Source organism: Papio anubis, chromosome 4 (genome assembly GCF_008728515.1).
Source record: "Papio anubis isolate 15944 chromosome 4, Panubis1.0, whole genome shotgun sequence".
In the NCBI taxonomy this organism is placed as follows: domain Eukaryota; kingdom Metazoa; phylum Chordata; class Mammalia; order Primates; family Cercopithecidae; genus Papio; species Papio anubis.
In genome coordinates, this window is record NC_044979.1 from 120,333,165 (window position 1) to 120,352,288 (window position 19,124).

At 45.1% G+C, this 19,124-nt stretch overlaps 1 protein-coding gene across 3 annotated transcripts in view; it reads right to left on the reverse strand.

Moving 5' to 3' along the window:
• The window catches only part of DDC (dopa decarboxylase), a 106,316-nt gene that overhangs the window by 79,998 nt on the left and 7,194 nt on the right, over positions 1-19,124 (reverse strand). For all 3 annotated transcript variants that reach the window (XM_017956708.3, XM_003895979.4, XM_017956709.3), the window contains exons 2-3: positions 4,080-4,308; positions 98-211 (exon numbers count right to left, since the gene is read on the reverse strand). In XM_017956708.3, coding sequence (XP_017812197.2) covers positions 98-211; positions 4,080-4,280 — 315 coding nt within the window. In that variant the 5' untranslated portion in view covers positions 4,281-4,308. The remainder of the gene's footprint in view (positions 1-97; positions 212-4,079; positions 4,309-19,124) is intronic.

Genomic DNA, 19,124 nt, shown 5'->3' on the forward strand with positions numbered 1-19,124 from the left:
GCCATCTGCTCAGGTCCTATGTGCAAAGGTACCGTGTCCCCACCCCGGGATCCCACCATAGCCAGGACTCCTTCCCCAGGTGCATCCGGACACTCACCCAGGAGAAGCCGATGCAGCCAATGGCCCCGCACAGCATGTCCGCAAGCATGGCCGGGTATGAGCTGGCCGTGGGGAAGTAGGCGAAGAAGTAGGGGCTGTGCCAGTGCGTCACCTGCATGGGAGGATGGAGCATCTGCTCAGAAGCGAGGAAAGCCAGGCCTCAAGAGAGCAGAGAACCCAGGTACCTCAGTGGCCCCCAGCTGCCAGATGCAGCCAGACCCAGAGTTAGGTGAGTGCGGTTCCCCAAATGTCAGCCATCCCAGTACCTTCCTCCATTATTTAGGAGCATTTACACATCACCTTACTGTCCCCACTCCCTTTAAACCAGCTCCCTTTTTGATACTGGAATGTATTTGCTAGCTCAGAAGGCAAAGTTCTAGCTCCAAAATAAAGTGGAAAATCCTTATAACTTTCTGTAACAAAAGAAGCCTCAAAATACCACACGGTGCTTCAAGTTCTTGCTCCTGTGCTCTCGTCAGTGAAGGCGCTGCCCCAAGGCTGATCTCTTTGTACCAAAAGCTTAGTTTTCCTAAAACTACTCTAAAAAATAAAGTCTCTACAAAAACCAGAAACAAAAACCAAGAGCCTGATTTTCAAGGTTTCTTCAGTCAAGCCACAACCATGCATCTGGTCTTCCAGCTGCCCCGGCTCTTCTAGAGGAGCCGAGGCCTTCCCTCCAGCCAAGCGACTGATCACCCCGCAGATGTCTCGCCTCTGCTGTCCCTCAGCCTGGCCACTGTCCCTTGCCATTTGCCCTGGCTAGGGGCATCCCGCAGTTCTCCAGCCCATAAGGTGAACATCTGCCACACCCTGGGTGAGGCACAGAGGAAAAGCTCATGTGGGCCTGGGAGGAGATCCATAAGAGGCAGTGACAGCTCCATGTGGTATGCTTGGGGACGGGGGTTCTGGGATCCAGGAGGTGAGGGTTGTGGTGGACACCCAGGCAGGGAGACTTTCTGGGCTGGGAAGGTCTGGCAATGGTAACAAGGCGCGAGCCTCAAACATCGCAGAGTCTGGGAGGACGATCAGGGGAGGACAGAGAAGGAACAGGTGTAGCCTAGTCTTTGCATCTTTAATTTGTTCCTGCCAAGGCGGTACCTGCCCTGAAGGAACAGAATAGAGTCCTAAAGCCCTCAGGACAACCCTCAGCCCCTGTGCAGGGAGAAGGTACAGAGACTGCCATTCAGACCCCTCTCAGGCTGTGACCACGAACTGGTGTCTGAGAGACGTTGCCCTGTTCCCCGTTGTCCCCTGCTAGTGCTCCATGTCCATCCTACCTGCGGGAACAGCATGGTGTTGGGAGCACCCCTGGACTGCAAGTCCAGCAGGAACCCTGATTTGCTGGGTTACTCCAGACAACTAACTGCACCTCTCTGGGCCCTGTCATCCCCTCAGATAAAATGAAAGCACATGCTCTGGTGCTTCCTCCAGGCCTGGCTCAGAATCCCAGCTGCTGAAAATATGCTCTATTGGGCATGGCTGCTCTGCTCTGATTGTGAGTATCTGCATACCATTCGCGTCAAAATCCTAACCCCCAAAGTGACGGCATTAAGAGACGGCATCTTTGGGAGGTGATTAGGGCATGAGGGTGGGGTCCCCTTTATAAGATTAGTGCCCCCCCACAATGGGATTAGTGCCCTCATAAGAAAAGGCAGAGAGCTGGCTACCCTTTGGTTATGTGAGTACACACTGGGAAGACGGCTGTCTGTAAACCAGGAAGAGAGCCCTCACCTGAACCTAATATCTTGATCTCAGACTTCCTGTCTCTAGAACTGTGAGAAATCAATGTTTTTTTAAGCCTCCCAGTCTACATCCTTTGTTATAGCAGTCCAAGCTAAGATATCTGTAAGATATCTCTTACAATCTGGGAAGAGACGCAAACATTTCTTTCTCAATAGCACTCATCGTTAAATATATGTTATCTAAGATGTAGCATGAGCGACCCCCTGATTGTGAAGGCAGCCAACTGAGAGAGCTCACCAAGAACTAGGAGTGTTCAGCAAGGTTTATTTAACAACCACGGCCACCCCAGGTCTGCCAGGGCTTGGGGAGTGATGGAGAGAGGGAGCTAGCACAGTCTAGGCTTGGGGGCTCAGGAGCGGGAGGTTAGTGATGAGGCTGAGAGGCTGAGAGGAGCTGCACAGGTTGTGATGCCTTCAGCACAGCAGATCCAGGCCTACAACACTGTTAGGGGCTGAAAAAAATGCTTAAATTTCTTCTATAATCAGGAGGAAAAAAAAAGTGAACTTTCAGGTTAAAGAAAAAAATCTATGTTAATATATTCATCTTTATGCCAATGCATTTGTAAAGCATAATTTTCCATATTTCTAGGGAGGAAGGAGCTGACAAAGACAAAGCGCCCAGGGCCCAGGAGAGTAAGAGCAGTCCTTTGCCCGACTCACCCCTCAGCACCTGGAGGACCCATGTGCCTTTGTCTCTCTCGCCTCCCTGTGGCCCCTGGGCTGGAAAAGGACAGAAGCGATTCTTGATTAGGGACAGATGTGTGCTCTTTTGCTTCACTGTCAGCTGATATTCACAGCAACTTTTGAGATGGCTGGGCCTGCACTTGCCCTGCTCACGGCCCAAGAGCTCACCTGATTTCCTGCGATCACACAGCCAGCAGCTGGTGGGCTACAGCTTCCACCCAGGGGCCCTGCCCAACGCCTGTGCATTTCCCAACTCAGCTCTGCACAGTGAATACCCCCAAAGAAGGAAGCAGAAAGACTTCAAATCCTCCCCCAGTCTCCTGTACTCCCCACTGCCTGACATTTAGCCACACCTCTCCCGAAGGGTTTTATGCTGAACAGCTTAGTGTATTTGCACAATTTCTAGCAAGAACCTGAATCCTGTTCTTTGCTCAAAGCATAAATGCCAAGTGAGAATCCCCTGGAAGAAGAAATGTGAGCAGTGGGGTGAGAATGGCGCTCAGCTACTGAGAAACTGGTCCATGAGGTCCAGGGCCTGAGGCCTAGCCTCATCCCATGATCAGTGTCCTATAACCTTGGCTGACCTTATACCTTCCCAGGGCCTTGGCATTCTGTCTGAATTGAGGGAGTGGGTCTTGATGGGCCCAGACCCCTCTTCTATGAAAATCACTTGTCGTTGCTCATGGGCCTTATAACCACGGACATGCTGGATGGTGGCAGCGATCAGCCAGTGGAGCCCGTGGAGATTTTCCCCGCCTGGACTCTGCACATTGTTGCATGGAAGGGCAGGTCTGGCCACCCTCATAAACATTCCTGAGCTAGAAACTGGCCAGGCTGCAACTCCCACCCGGACCCTGACTAGGCCAGAGCCACTTTAACCAACAGGCTTTTAGGTGAACTCGTTGGCAGAGAAAATCTACTGTGGAAGCATGAAGCTGAAGGGAAGTTTCTCTGAGCTCCAGCACTGCTGCCCTGTGAGTGAGCATCAGAGACAGTGACCAGTCCTGTTGATTTCTGCCCTCTGTGTACTCCAGGCCTACTGGCTTCAGAGAAAGAGGGCTGGCTTGGTGGGCAGTACCATGCTGCCCATTCTCAAATAAACTAAATAAAACGTTTCTTCCACATACGCTAGTTACCTATTGCTAAACCCAAGGATGGTGGAAGTGTGTTTTATTTAGGGCAATTGACTTATCTGAAAGCAGCCACCAGGGTGTCGCTTCCTAATGTATATGAGGACATGCTCTGTGTACCAGGTGTCTCTGGGCAGGGACTGAGTCTCAGGGAACCTGGGGGAAAAAGCCTCACTGCCCCTGGAGCCCGCAGATTTGGGTTGTAATCCTGGCTTCATCATGTACTAGCTGTGTGACCTGAGGTGGACCACCTAGCCTCTCTGAGCCTCAGTTTCCTCAGTAGTAAAATAGAAATGACAAAAGTTTCTCTCCAATCTGACTGCCATAGGGATTCCTTGAAACAACGCATGTGAATTGCTCAGAGCCCAGTAGGTGCTATGTGAGTGCTAGCCCTCCTGTTTTCTGACCCTGGGTACACACTTACCCCTGGCATGATTATCTTCTCAATGTCGTTGATGATGTCCTCAAATGTGTCTGGCTCCTGGGGGGCAGAGTCAGGGATCAGTGGCCGCAGGTACCCAGGCTCCACGTCAGGGTAGACCTGGCGTCCCTCAATGCCTTCCATGTAGTCGGCCACGTAATCCACCATCTCCTTCCCTCTCCTTCGGAATTCACTTGTGTTCATGGTGCCTGGGCTCTGTCAGAGGTGAAAACTGCAGAAAGAAAATGATTCATTGAGCAAACTTTGTAACTTCTGAACTGGAAGGTGGGGATTCCAAGCAAGCCGTGGGCAGGGCCATCTGGGCAGTGACGGCATACCCTGGAGGCCACTTGGATTCCAAGTAAGGAGCGCTTTCCCTCCATGTCTGTACGAGGTAGAAATGGCGCTGGATTTGGGACTGAGGCAAAAGCTGCTTCTCCTCTTCCCCAGCTGTTCAACTGGGAACAACACAATGTCTCTTTATTTCAATAGACTAGAAGCACACATTTATTTTCATGATCGATTCCAACTTTAATGACAAACACTGGTCCAAATCCTGCCTCTGCCCCTTACCTGCCTTTGAAAGAGACAAGCTTGCCCCTTAGAGCCCCTCTCCTCGTCTGGGAAATAAAAACTGTGATGCTGACTTCTCAGGAGGGCAAGAAGGCACAGTCACACAACATACACAAGCCTCAGCTCAGAGCCTGGGGCAGTATGCCCCCTCAAAGTTAGTCTTCTTCCCTCCTCTTGATTCTGTCACAGATGGAACTGCACCTTTATGCACCATCTGCTTTTCAAAACTAATGCTCTCCTCCCTCCTTGCATAAGTAACAGGCAGGCAATTCTCATTATTGCTGGTAGCTGTATTCTATCTACAACAGTTGCCATGGCTATGCACTCTGAATTAGTGAATACTGAACCATTTCTTCTAGGGGAAATACAGTTTCCTGAAGAGCGATCCCAATATTTTTTGTCAACAAATCAATACATAAACTTTTTATGTTTTTAAAAGACACTTTATTTAATATATGTTGATTCATTAACACTGGCCTCACAGCCAACAGCACTGCAACTCCTGTCTGGGGAAGCTTCTCTAACACATGTATTTTCTCCATAAGGCACATCTTGTGCATAGGATGGCTAGACAGCACTTCTGCACCACATTTGGGAGTCATTTTAAACAGCAAAATCACCACCAAGAAGAAAAACATAAAAATGTGAAGGATGTGGCACTAAATAGATGGAGAGAAGGACACATGATTACATTATGAGAGCTGAAGCAAGAAGGCACTGCGTCCCCTTGTTCAGCCTCAGCTGGGAACATGTGCATTGGACAAGCACATTCTCCACCACGCTACACATATGTACGTCCCTGAATGGTCTCAAAAGCACCATGAGTATTGATATTTATTGAAATTACGGGTTACAAATGAATTTTAGCAAGTAGGAGAATTTGCATATGTGGAATCTGTAAATAAGAATGAATTGTATTTCAAAACCGGACAGTGAACAACACGAAGAAAAAGATAAGCCTAGAATCCCACCACCCAAAATTCTGGCACGTGTCCTTTTAGAATTTCGTTTTTATTTTATTTATTTATTTATTTATTTATTTTGAGATGGAGTTTCGCTCTTGTTGCCCAGGCTGAAGTGCAATGGCGTGATCTTGGCTCATCGCAACCTCCACCTCCTGGGTTCAAGTGATTCTCCTGCCTCAGCCTCCCAAGTAGCTGGGATTATAAGCGCCCATGACCACGCCTAGCTAATTTTTGTATTTTTAGTAGAGACGGGGTTTCACCACGTTGGCCAAGCTGATCTCGAACTCCTGACCTCAGGTGATTTGCCCACCTCAGCCTCTCAAAGTGCTGGGATTATAGGCGTAAGCCACCGCTCCCAGCCTCTAGAATATTTTCTATTTGTGAGAGACAATTGCATGCTAGCCAAGGGATGCATTTTCAAATCTTTTTCATACTCCAAAGTTTTGTAGATGAGGAAATGGAAGCTCAGAGAGGCAATGTGACGTGCCCAAGATCACATGACCAGTAATTGCAGAAATAGGATTCAAATTTACAAGCTGGCTCCAGGACAAATTTAAGACAAATTTTCCCATGGGAGTTAAGTGCTTAGGAATACTCTAAATTCACTGTTATTAGCAAAGGTGATGACTTTAGTAACAGCTTCCGAGTACTTCTCTATTTTCCCCATTGTCCATGCTGGGATTTTTGACAATTTTTGTGAGGTTACAGGTGGTAAAGAAAAATTGTTCACCAGTCACTTGTTAAAAGTGACAAGACAGATTTTACTCAACACTACTGCAATAGGGATAGAATATTGCAAAAGGGGAGGGACTGAACTTAATTCCAAAAACAACAGGGCCACATAGGGACTTACAGCCAATGGGCAGGTGAGAGGGTCCACAGGTAGAAAATTACTAAGAGGAACTTGGGTAAGTATCAAGGATGGAGAGGAAAAAGGAACTCTGGATTAGATACCAAAAGTGGAAGCACATGAGTTTGATTGGACATCACGGGTGTGCTCAGCAGGCCAAAGGGAAGACTTGGCTAAGCTCTTCCCTCTTGGGCCAGAGGAGCTTGGCTGAAGTTCGGTCAAGGTCCTTTGACAAAGGTAAACCTGCTTGAATGTGCTTTTCCTTCCATTGACATTGTCTCTCACATTTTTACTTCCGTGTTCTCTGTTAAATAAACAATTACAGCAATTTTTATGTTATTTCAAGGCTTATTAGATCCAGCCCCCATATTAAAGCTATTGTTTAAGGATGCATTTCTCAACTAGTGAGTGCTCGAGTGGCACTGATTGAGACGTAAGATTAGACTCTAAATTATAGCAACAGCGAATGCCGAACTAACAAGCATGAGAAAAACCGCAATGCCTGTCTGAAGTTCTGTTGCACCTTTGTGCTTCTTAAGCCAATGACAAAGGAGTGTCCTGTTCACCAGCAAAATATCATGGCTGCATGCTAAAACATCCAGCTTACAATTCCTTGGGGCCTGCAGGCTTTGAAATTAGTGTTTAGTTTGGTGGACTGTTTATTTTAAATTTTGCACATACAGTGAAACTTGGTTTTCACTTCAAGTGGAAGTATTTCAAATTAATATGACTCAAATTTTTAACTCAAATGGTATCACACTGCAGATCTTTTTGCTAGCCTGTTTTTCTTTACTAATTTCTAAGTACATTTCTCATGTTGACAAATACTTTTCTTTTTCTTTTTTTCTCTTTTTTTTTTTTTTTGAGACAGAGTCTTGCTGCGTCACCCAGGCTAGAATGTAGTGGTACAATCTTGGCTTACGGCAACCTCTGCCTCCCAGGTTCAAGTGATTCTCCTGCCTCAGCCTCCTGAGTAGCTGGGACAACAGGGCATGGTGGCGCACGCCCGGCTAAATTTTTTTGTATTTTTAGTAGAGACAGGGTTTCACCATGTTGGCCAGGCTGGTCTTGAACTCCTGATCTCAAGTGCTCTGCCTGCCTCGGCCTCCCAAAGTGCTAGGATTCCAGGCATGAGCCACCATACCCGGCTGATAAATACTTTTCTATTGTGTGATTTCTCACAAGTATTTCACAATGTGAGTGTACCATATTCACAACATGTACCTCTATTGTTGAACATTTATATTATTTCCAATTTTCACCCACATAGTTGGAAGCATTGGTGTATCCCAGTGGCCACCACTCCAAGACCGAGAGCCAAAGAAAGGACTGCGAGTCACACCCTGATTCTATCTATTAGCTATCGTTATTGCATGTATTAGCTATTGTAATAGCATGTATTAGCTGTACAACCCAGCGTAAATTGCTGCCATGCTAAACCTCATTTTCTTTAACTGGGAACAAAAATCATGACAATAATAGTATAGGTACACCCCGTTTTATTGCATTTTCTACAAATGGAAGGTTTGTGACGACCCTGAATCCAGCAAGTCTATAGGCACAATGTCAGCCTGTGCTCAGTCAATGAGTCTGTGTTACATTTCAGAAAATTTTATAGTATTTCAAACCATTTCATTATTATTAATCTGCTATAGTGATCTATGGTCAGCAATCTTTGATGTTACTATTGTAATCATTTTGGGACAGCATGGACGACACCCACATGATGGTCAACTTAATAAATTTGTGTCTGATTGAACCACTGACCCATTATTCACCTGTCTTTCTTCCTTTTATTGGGCCTCCCTGTTCTCTGAGATGTAACAATATTGAAATTCGGTCAATTAATAACCCTGCAATGGCCTCTAAGTGTTCAAGTGACAAGAAGAGTAGGTAGTATGTCTGTCACTTTAAATCAAAAGCTAGAAATGATTCAGCTGAGTGAGGAAGGCACGTCAAAAGTTGAGCGAGGTCAAAAGTGAAGCCAAACAGTTATCCAGGCTATTAAAGCAAAGGAAAAGTTATTGAAGGAAATTAGAAGTACAACTCCAGTGAGCACACAAACGCTTAGAAAAATAGCCTTATTTCTGGTGTGGAGAATGTTTTAGTGGTCTGAAGATCAAACCAGCCACAACACTTTCTTAAGCCAAAGCCCATTCCAGAGTAAGGTCTTAACTGTCTTCAATTCTATGAAGACTGAGAGAGGTAAAAAAAAAAAAAAAGTTGCAGACAAAATGCCTGAAGTTAGCAGAGTTTGGTTCATGAGGTTTACGGAAAGAAGCTGTCTCCATTACTTAGAAGTGCAAGGTAAAACAGCAAGAGCCAGTGGAGAAGCTGCAGCAAGTTATCCAGAAGATCCAGCAAAGATAATCCATGTAGGTAGCTACAGTAAACCATAGGTTTTCAATGTGTACAACATAGGCCGGGCGTAGTGGCTCATACCTGTAATCCCAGCACTTTGGGAGGCCAAGGCAGGCAGATCACCAGGTCAGGAGATCGAGACCATCCTGGCTAACATGGTGAAACCCAGTCTCCACTAAAAATACAAAAAATTAGCCGGGCATGGTGGCGGGCAACTGTAGTTCCAGCCACTCGGGAGGCTGAGGCAGGAGAATGTTGTGAACTCGGGAGGTGGAGTTTGCAGTAAGCAGAGATCATACCACTGCACTCCAGTCCGGGTGACAGAGTGAGATTCCATCTCAAAAAAAAAAAAAAATGTAGACAACATAGACTTACATAGACTTTTATCAGAAGAAGATGCCCTCTAGGGCTTTCATAGCCAGAGAGGAGAAGTCAATGCCTGGCTTCAAAGCTTCAAAGCACAGGCTGACTCTCAAAGGGGGTAATACAGCTGGTGACTTTAAGTTGCAGCCAATGATTACTTATCATTCTGAAAATCCTAGGGCCCTTAAAAATTATGCCATATCTACTCTTCCTGTGCTTTATAAATGGAACAACAAAGCCTGGATGACAGCACATCTGTTTGCAGTATTGTTTACTGAATATTTGAAGACCATTGTTGAGACCTACTTCTCAGAAGGAAAGATTCCTTTCAGAAATATTACTGCTCATTGACAATGCACCTGGTCACTCAAGAGTGAGATGTACAAGGAGATTAATGTTTTCATTCCTGCTAACACAACATCCATTCTACAGTCCACTGATCAAAGAGTAATTTTGACTTTCAAGTCTTATTAAGAAATGCGTTTCATAAGGCTACATCTGCCATAGATAGTGATTCCTCTGATTAACTTCAGCAAAGTAAATTGAAAACCTTTTGGAAAGAATTTACTATTCTAGATGCCATTAAGAACATTTGTGATTCATAGAAAGAGGTCACAATATCAACATTAACAGGAGTTTGGAAGAAGTTGATTCCAATCCTCACAGATGACTTCAAGGGTCAAAATTTCAGTGGAAGAAGTCACTGAAGATATGGTGGAAATAGAAAGAGAACTAGAATTTTAAGTGGAGCCTGAAGATGTGACTGAATTGCTGCAATCTCATGATAAAATTGGACAGATTAGTTGCTTCTTATGGATGAGCAAAGACAGTAGTTTCTCGAGATAGAATCTATTCTTGTTGAAGAGGCTATGAGTATTGTTGAAACAACAGCAAAGGATTTAGAATATTACATAAACTGAGTTGCTAAAGCAGCAGCAAGATTTAAGAGAACTGACTCCAATTTTGAAAGAAGTTCTACTGGGGGTAAAATGCTATCAAACAGCATCACATGCTACAGAGGCATCCTTCGTGAAAGGAAGAGTTGATCGATGCAGGAAACTTCATTGTTGCTTTGTTTTAAGGAATTGCCACAGCTGCCATAACTTTCAGGTACCACCACCCTGACCAGTCAGCAGCCATCAACATGGTGCCAAGACCCTCCACTAGCAAAAAGATTACGTTTGCTGAAGGATCAGATGACCATTAGCATTTTTAGCAATAAATTATTTTTAAATTAAGGTATAGACTTTTAACATATTATGTTATTGCACACTTAATAGACTACAGTATAGTGTAAACAGAACTTTTGTATGTACTGGAGAGTCAAAAAATTCATGCGAGTCACTTTATGGTGGTCACCTGGAACTGAATTTGCAATATTTCTGAGGTGTGAACACCGAAAACTGGAGACAGGTCTCAGTTAATTTTATTTTGCCAAGGTTGAGGACACACCCCTGACACAGCCTCAGGAAGTCCTGACGACATGTGCCCGATGTGGTCAGGGCACAGCTTGGTTTTATACATTTTAGGGAGACATGAGACATCAATCAGTTTGTAAGAAATACATTAGTTCCGTCCAGAAAGGCGGAGACAGCGCAAAGCAAGGCCCTCCTGCTGGGGGCTTCCAGGTCACAGATAGCTGAGAGGCAGATAGTTGCATTCTTTTGAGTTTCTGATAAGTCTTTCCAAAGAAGGCAATCAGAATATGCATCCATCTCTGAAAGAAAAGGGATGACTTGAACAGAATGGGTGACAGATTTTCCCTGAGTAGTTCCCAGCCTCAAAGGGCCTAAGATATTTTCCTTTCACAGAGGTATGCCTATAATACCTCGAAGAATTTTTTGTAACAACTAAATAAATAAATGGTAACAAATTAGCATTCAATAAATGTCAGCTATTATTTTCTAAATAATCCTAAAATGTGCAACCTCTTGTTTACATTACTGCACACTTTCTTTTGCGTTAAAAATTTATAAAAAGGAGAACACTTATTTTATAATTTATTTAGAACAAATTCTTCTAGAGATAAATACTTTTAGTGTCTTGAAAATATATTGCCAAATTTTCCCCTAAAACATTTTTTTTAACCAAATACTCTCCCGGTAGGGAGTGTATAAGAATGCTCATTTTACCATATAATCACTGGGCTTGAATATTCATTTTAAGTTTAACCAGCCTTGTAAGCATTTAATGATTCTGTTGTACCTTTTTTTTTTTTTTTTTTTTTTTTGAGACAGGGTCTCGCTCTATCGCCTAGGCTGGAGTGTAGTGGCATGATCTGGGCTCACTGCAACCTCTGCCTCCCAGGTTCAAGCAATTCTCCTGCCTTGAACTCCTGAGTAGCTGGGATTACAGGCACATGTCACCATGCCCAGCTAGTTTTTATACTTTTAGTAGAGACAGGGTTTCACCATGTTGGCCAGGCTGGTCTCTACCTCCTGACCTCAAGTGATCCACCCACCTCAGCCTCCCAAAATGCTAGGATTACAGACATGAGTCACCGCACCCGGCCCCATTGTACTTTGATTAATGAAACTGGGTATTTTTTGTGTGTGTTTCTTTGCCATTTGGATTTCTTTTTTAATGAATTTCTTGATCACTGCATTATTTTCCACTAGGGTGTTTGATATTTCTTATTTAATTGTGAGAGTTCTAATATACTAATAAATTCTACTCTTATGTCTTAAAATGTTTCGCAGGCATTTTCCTCATTTTTGTTGGACACAATTTGCTTACAATTCTATTCTGACCTATGAGAATTTTAATTTTTATGTAGTGAAATCTCATAATCTTTTCTTCAGGACTTGTACCTGGTGTGTGATTATTAGCAATGCCTTTTGAAGCAAATATTCTAGCTATATCTATTTGCTCTCCTAGGGGGCCGGACATGTGAGGCAGCAAGCTGAAGACTCAGAAGGGGTAGCTGAGCAAGGTTCAGAAAGACGCTCACCTTCTGAGGGTATCAGCTTTAAGTCACAGCACCAGGCCAAAGCATGTGGCTCTGGAATAAACGACACAAAAAGCAGACACACACCACATACACCAAAAGAAATATTCCTAGTCAAAGTGTAAAATAAGACCTGGTTCTTATATTTTAAATTATTCTCTGTTATTTATTCACAGATTATTTCCCACAAAGACCTTTTTAGAAGGCTCTTAGCATGAAGCCACAGAGAATCTTGTGCTCATTTGTAGCTGTTTGATATTTTATGCCCCCAAGCTGTGTAAATATTAGCTGGAAGACTTAGCCTATGATAAAGGCTGTGGCTTATGCCTCTCCAGGTCCTTGAAATAGCTTCTGTTGACATAATCTGCCCAGTGTTCCAGCAGCTGCACATGACACTATTCTCCACACTCTTCTCTACCCCACACAATTTTCCATGCTGTGCTGTTCTCCATGCAGCCCCTGCGGTGCATTGCCTGTGCACGGTGAGCTGGCTGCCTCCCTGGACTTCTGGCTCAATGTCTTTTTGCATCAGCAACAGTCAGAGCTCATCTCCAGCTCCACATGCTTCAAGAAGAGATGGACTTCCCTGAACGCCCTCAGACCTCCTGATTGACCTGTGGGGTTATTTTGTTGTAATACATCATTTCAGTGATACCCTTTGCAAATGGTGGGCTTCTCCAAGCAGGGTCCTCAACTTATTTATTTTTGCCTTCTTGGGACCAGTCACAGGCCCTGGACAACAGAGAGCTCTGTAGGTATTTGCTGAATCATGAATGAATGAATGATCTTTGGTCCTCTAGACATTTTATTTCTGTAATATACCCTATTGGACTCTACTCTCTACCTTTGAGACAATTCAAGTCACCAGCCCCTCACATATCTGCCACAAGGAAGAGTCACAGCAGACACTAATGGCTCAGGAGCTATAGCCCCTCCCACCATTGAGTCCTGACCACTTCCACCTGTGCCATCTCCTGTCTCAGTCCCTGCCCAGCGTCTAGCTCTCCTTGCTCAGCACTTGACTAAGTGTCCTGCAGTCTGAGCACTGCGATTTCCCTCCTAGGACTTATCTGCCACAGCCACTGAAGAGAACCTAGCCCAGATCCCTAGCATCACGGGCAAGCCCAGCCACACCACTGTGCATGTAAGGTAGTGGATTCCTCACAAGCCCGGAGTGCGGATGGCAACCATGAACTGTGGATCTGTCCATGGTCCTGTCTGTTCACGCACACAAGACATGATTTTGCTGCAAACACTGGGACACTGGAGACTTTGTTCAGCCTCTCTTGACTTTCCTTTTCCATCCTGATGAAAAGAATAGAGTTGACATTTTTTACACTATTCCAGAAAAAAGAGCCATAGTATATGTCTCAGAAAACACGTATGCTTTTGGGACTGAGGCCCTGGCTCACTATCCCCCTCAAGCATATACTTACAAATCCAGGCACAAAACTAATTTGGCTGATTTCCCTCTAGATTGACTGCTTTCTTTTTTTTCTTTTCCTTTCCTTTCTTTTTTCTTTTTTTTTTTTTTTTAGATGGAGTCTTGCTCTGTCACCCAGGCTGGAGTGCAATGGCTCGATCTTGGCTCACTGCAACCTCCACCTCCCAGGTTCAAGCAATTCTCCTGCCTCAGCCTCCTGAGTAGGTGGGACTATAGGTGTGTGCCACGCCACCACACCCAGCTAATTTTTGTATTTTTAGTAGAGATGGGGTTTTACCATATTGGTCAGGGTGGTCTTGAATTTCTGACCTCGTGATCCACCCGCCTCAGCCTCCCAACGTGCTGGGATTACAGGCATGAGCCACCGCGCCCGGCCTGACTGTTTTCTTGATGGACATTTTCTCTGTGGGTTCAAAGACCATAAAAATGTCCAGTAGGAGAAATGCTTCCAAGCAAAACCATAAAGAAGTTTCTAGCCATGAGAGCTTTTTTAATAACAGGAAAATGGCTACCTGATAAACTTGCCTCAAAAAAGATCCTCTAAGTTTTTTTTTAACCCTTAAGACTCTGGTTAAACAACAGGCTACTAAGAAGCTTTACATGAGCATTTTTGTCAGTGGCCAAGAGGCACGTGAATAATCCAAATCTGCTCAGGAGTGGCCTCCTGCTACACCACCAAGTGTCAGGCAGACCCGAGGTCAAGGGCCATCGCTTTCAGTTACTCTGTTACCTTCAACCTCCACCCCTTTCTGGGGCTCCTTCTCAGCCTCTGTGAAAGCAAGAATGCAGGGAAATACCTCCCTCCAGTGCTGCTGGGAAGTTGAGTGAGATGATGGGGTGACAGCCTGCTGCAGAGTCAGTGCTCAGTGAAACGTTTTCATTAATAATAGGGGAACTGTGGGGAGGGAGAGGGGAAATATGAGAACTCTCTACTTTCTGCCCAACTTTCCTGTACACCCGAAACTGCCCTGAAAGTCTATTAATTTTCTTTAAGTAAAAAATAAAATTATTAACTGGGCAGAAGTGCCTCATTTTGAGGCTTTTGAGGCCGGCTTCCTCAGCTCCTTCCTTCTTCCCCCTCTACGACACATTATCTTCACCTGTGTTTCTCTTCCATGGCTCTCAAACTCATCTGTTTACAAACTGGAAATCCACTGTTTTGCAACTGCTGGTTCTTTTCAGCTTATGAGACTTAGGTAGTGCTGACAGATTTGTCAGATTCTTTGATGAGATAATAGTCAGGGACTAGAGCCAGAGTTAGCGATCAGGCCTACTTTCCATACAACTGCTCTTCTCAGAGACTGTGGTCCTCAAAGCCAATTATTCTACATGCTTGACCTCAGGTTCCTGCAGCATTCTTCAGAAAGTCATGAAGATTCTCTGTCACCGAGGCCCTTAACACATAAGCTTTATAAGCTACAGAGAGAGAAACATCACAGACTTCCTCACATGGGTAAAAAGCAACATAAACAGAAAGTATTCTGGGAGGCAGCATGGCGCTGCCGGGGAGAGGGGTGGACTCTGGATCCAGATACCTCGGCTTGTGTCTTATCTCCAAGGCTTATTAGCTGGGTGACCTTAGGTAACTGAGGAAGCTCAGCTAACGTCTCTGGCCACCATGATGCACTCCCATCTCTCCATCAGAGAGATGGGAGAGACTGTGCTCCTGGAACCAGGATCCAGGCCATCCGTGCAAAGCTGCTACCGGGTCAGGCTTATTGGGAGAGCAGGCATGGAGGAGGAGGCTGAGCCAGCATCATGGGGATGGTAGTACCTCTGCCTTCCAGCCTCCCACTAAACCTCCCACTGGCAGAATCCTACCATAATCCAGGTGTCCTGGGTTCCTGAGAAGCATGGTCTGTGTGATTTGGAGTCAGTAGAGGAGACAAGAGATTGTTGGAAAAGAGCCCCAGGATAGGCTGACATCTTAGGTCCTTTAATGCTTTATTGGTGAGAGCTATTACCATGCTCATTTCACAAGGCAGGGACCTGGGACCCAGGGAAGGGAAGGGCTGTCTCAGGTGTGAAGCTGGTTGCAGCAAAACAAAGGCAGAACCCCTGTTTTCTTCATCCTGTAGGCCAAAGTGTCCCTACTTACAATTGACACAATTAAGCCAGGGCACCACACACACACACATATGCACACACCCTTGCCACTGTCTTACACTGGTACCACTACTTTTATGTAAATCTGGGTGTTCTTATTTAAATAGGTACTCTCTCATCGGTCTAAAAAATAGTTAACATTGATATGAACTTACATGCGCCAAGAACTACGTTAAGTTCTTTGCCTGGTTGTCATTTTTAATCTTTATAAGAACCTTGTCAGTAATACTATTATTCCCTTTAACAGATGAGAAGACTGAGGCACAGAGAGGCTGCACAACTGAACCAAGACTCCACACCTGCTATAGTCAGATCAGGCCACAGTTGAACTCGGGCAGTCTGGCTCCTGAAGGCACCTGAGAGAATGTCCTGGACTCAAACACAGGTACAGAGTATCCCTAATAGCTGCAGCCAGATGCGTATCAGTTGATGAAAAGAGCATGGCTTAAGTAACTTCAGGATTAGAAACGTGTAAAACCAGTTTCTCCCAGGGCTGCAAGGAATGATTTCCCGAAGGCCCACTGAGGACCATAGGGGCACCGCAGCTTCCACGGTGCCTTGGTTGCTTATAGATCATGTTCATTACAAATGGTAACCAGAAAGAGAAAGGGCTTGGGCAGCTCTCGGCTGGAGGTGAGACGGTGGCCAAGACCCCGTCTTAGTCCGTTTGGGCTGCTATAAAAAGTACTATAGAGTGGGCGGCTTATAAACAACAGACAATGATTTCTTAGAGTTCTGAGGCTGGAAGTCCAAGATTAAGGCCCTGGCAGATTTGGTATCTGGTGAGGCTTGTTTCTCATAGACACAGCCTTCTCTCTATGTCCTCACATGGTGGAAGGGGTGATGGGTTTCTCTAGGGTCTCTTTTGTAAGGGTACTCATTCCATTCATGAGGGCACTGACTTCATGACCTAATCACCTCTCAAAGTTCCCATTTCCTAATACATTGCAGGTGAGGATTTCAACATAGGAATGTTGGGAGAAACACACATGTCCACTCCATTGCAGCTCCACTTGCAATCTGTACCATGGCCATCATCCTAGGCACCACACAGAACCGTGAAGAGAGTACAAGATAATTACAAGATAGATGCTCAAAGCATAGCATTTCACTCTCCACGCCTGTGCAAATTCAGGAGGAATCAAATCCATCATCTCAAGGGAGTGTCTGTCCAGAGAGGAACTCCTGTAAGGGACTTTGCACTGGGTTCTAAGTCCTACTCCGCCCAGCTGCCTCCTTGGCCAGCTTGGTCTGCGTTGGAAAATGGCCCTGCCACAATCAAGCAGAGCTATGCTTTCAGCACTACAATTCCACAGGACAGTCCTCCTCCTGCTCCTCCTCCTCCTCATGGAGAGTAGAAAGAATAGTGGGTTTGCATTCAGAGAGAACAGCTTGAGTCCACAGCTCTGCAGCAAGAGGCATGCAGCTGCTGGCTGACGTTTTGGCCTCTCTGAGTCTGTTTCTTCACATGTAAAATGGAGCTGCAAGCTCATGCAGGCAGAGAGCACTTTGGACTGTCAACCTGTGTCTAGCAATTATTATTACTGATGCTACAGAAGACAGGCAGAAGCCTCTTCTCCTGAGGTAGCATAAGAGAAAAGGGAGAAAATTTCTACAACAAAGATCAAAATTCAAGGGAAAGCCTTGCTGCTCTGCTGACATGAAGGAGGAAGGAGCTTTGTGCAGCTGTTTCTTATTCATTCCCTGTTTAATAAACAAAGCTCTGTCAAAGTAGATTCTTGGCCAACAATGACCCATGGAAAGGAACCATAGAGAAGTTTGTCTTGGTTTTCAGTTTTCCTCCCATGGAAAGATACTACTTCCACTCATATCTCTGTAACCATGCTGTGACCTAAGTTAACGCTGGCTGGAAACATTCATAACTTGAGCAATCTCAAAAGACGAAAAAGAATGTGAAGGACATTAAACTGATTGATATCATTCCATTTTAGTCCTGACTGTAGACAATTCAAATCGTTGCAGTGAGGATGTGTGTATGACTGGGGATCCTTTTTTCACTTGACATTTTTCCTGTATGCCTCATTACAATATGCAGAATTTCCTTAACATAACACTCCTGTTTGCTCTTATTAAGGGCTGCTGAGTGGGGATTTCACCGTGTTCCTATGACACCGTCCATTCCCACTTTGCCTGTCAGCTGTTCGCTCTTATGGGCAGCACCGTCATGAGTAGATGACACTCCACCGTCACCATACAGGTCGCACCCATTGGGTCTGTCTCTCAAAGATATTAATTCCCCAGTAGAATTGACACATGTGAGTTGTACAGTTCTTTTTGCATGTTGTCAATTTCTTTTTGAAAAACTGGAATGATACGGAAATGTCACCCACCATCAGGCATCGAGCATACATGCTCCATCTCTGCAAGCTTTTCTCCTTCATTCGCATTTTAACTTTAAACCTTAAAACATTCACATTTTATTATTTTCATTCATGGTTGCTAATTTTAAAAGTTTATATGCTAACTGCTAGGTAATTTTAACTTCTCCTTTGTTTTCATTTTATTGAAGAGTTATGTCAGAAGAAACTTCAGAAATCACCCCCCCTTACAAATTTTTCCCCTTATTTTTTTCTCAATTCTTTCCCCCTTTCTCTTGCAGTCACATTACTAGTTCACAAGAGATCATAACCATCTGCCTTTGCTATTGGCTTGAGACAATTCAAATTATGTTCTGGCTGGTTGCTTCTTTTCACCACAGTCATAATATCCAGTGCCCATGACATGTCCTGGTTTACCGTCTATTACAAACACAGGACACCTGCACTGTGAATCTATTTAGTATGCTTTGGCACACTCTTTGGGGAGTCCTTATGAGCCAGTTTGGCGGTAAATATTGACTTCTAGATTCACACTGAATGCTTCCCTATTCCTCATATTGAACAGTTGCCGGCCTGGGGCCTGGTGTTGCTAAGAAGCCTGCACTTGAGGTGCCCCCCACCAAGAAAAAATCCTGAGAATCTGTTGAACCTTGGTTGCCACATCCTATTGTCCAAGAAACCAAACAAATCAGCAGTGCTCAAGCTCCTGATAAGCTCATGGTATACATCATCTCACTGAACACGCTCACAACCCTGCCAGGCCAGTAGCTATTGCTGTTTAACTTGACCACAGCCACAGAGCCAGTAAGTGCAGGAGTGGGTGCCAGTGTTCTGAAGTCAGCATTTTCCTAACACACCTTCGCCCTGGAATCCACTTACACCTGCGCTGTCAGCTGCCCGTGTCCTCACCACGGCCAGAGATGAGACCACAGGACTCTAAACAGGGCTCCCACTGGGATGGGGAAGGTGGTGTCTGCAACCGAGAGTGTGGTCCAGGGCTCCTGCCTGGTTCACTGCACCTGGGAGAACAGGGGGATGTGGCTTCGGGTGGGAGCGTTGAGCACGCAGACACATGTCTGCCTCCACCCACCTGGGCTGGA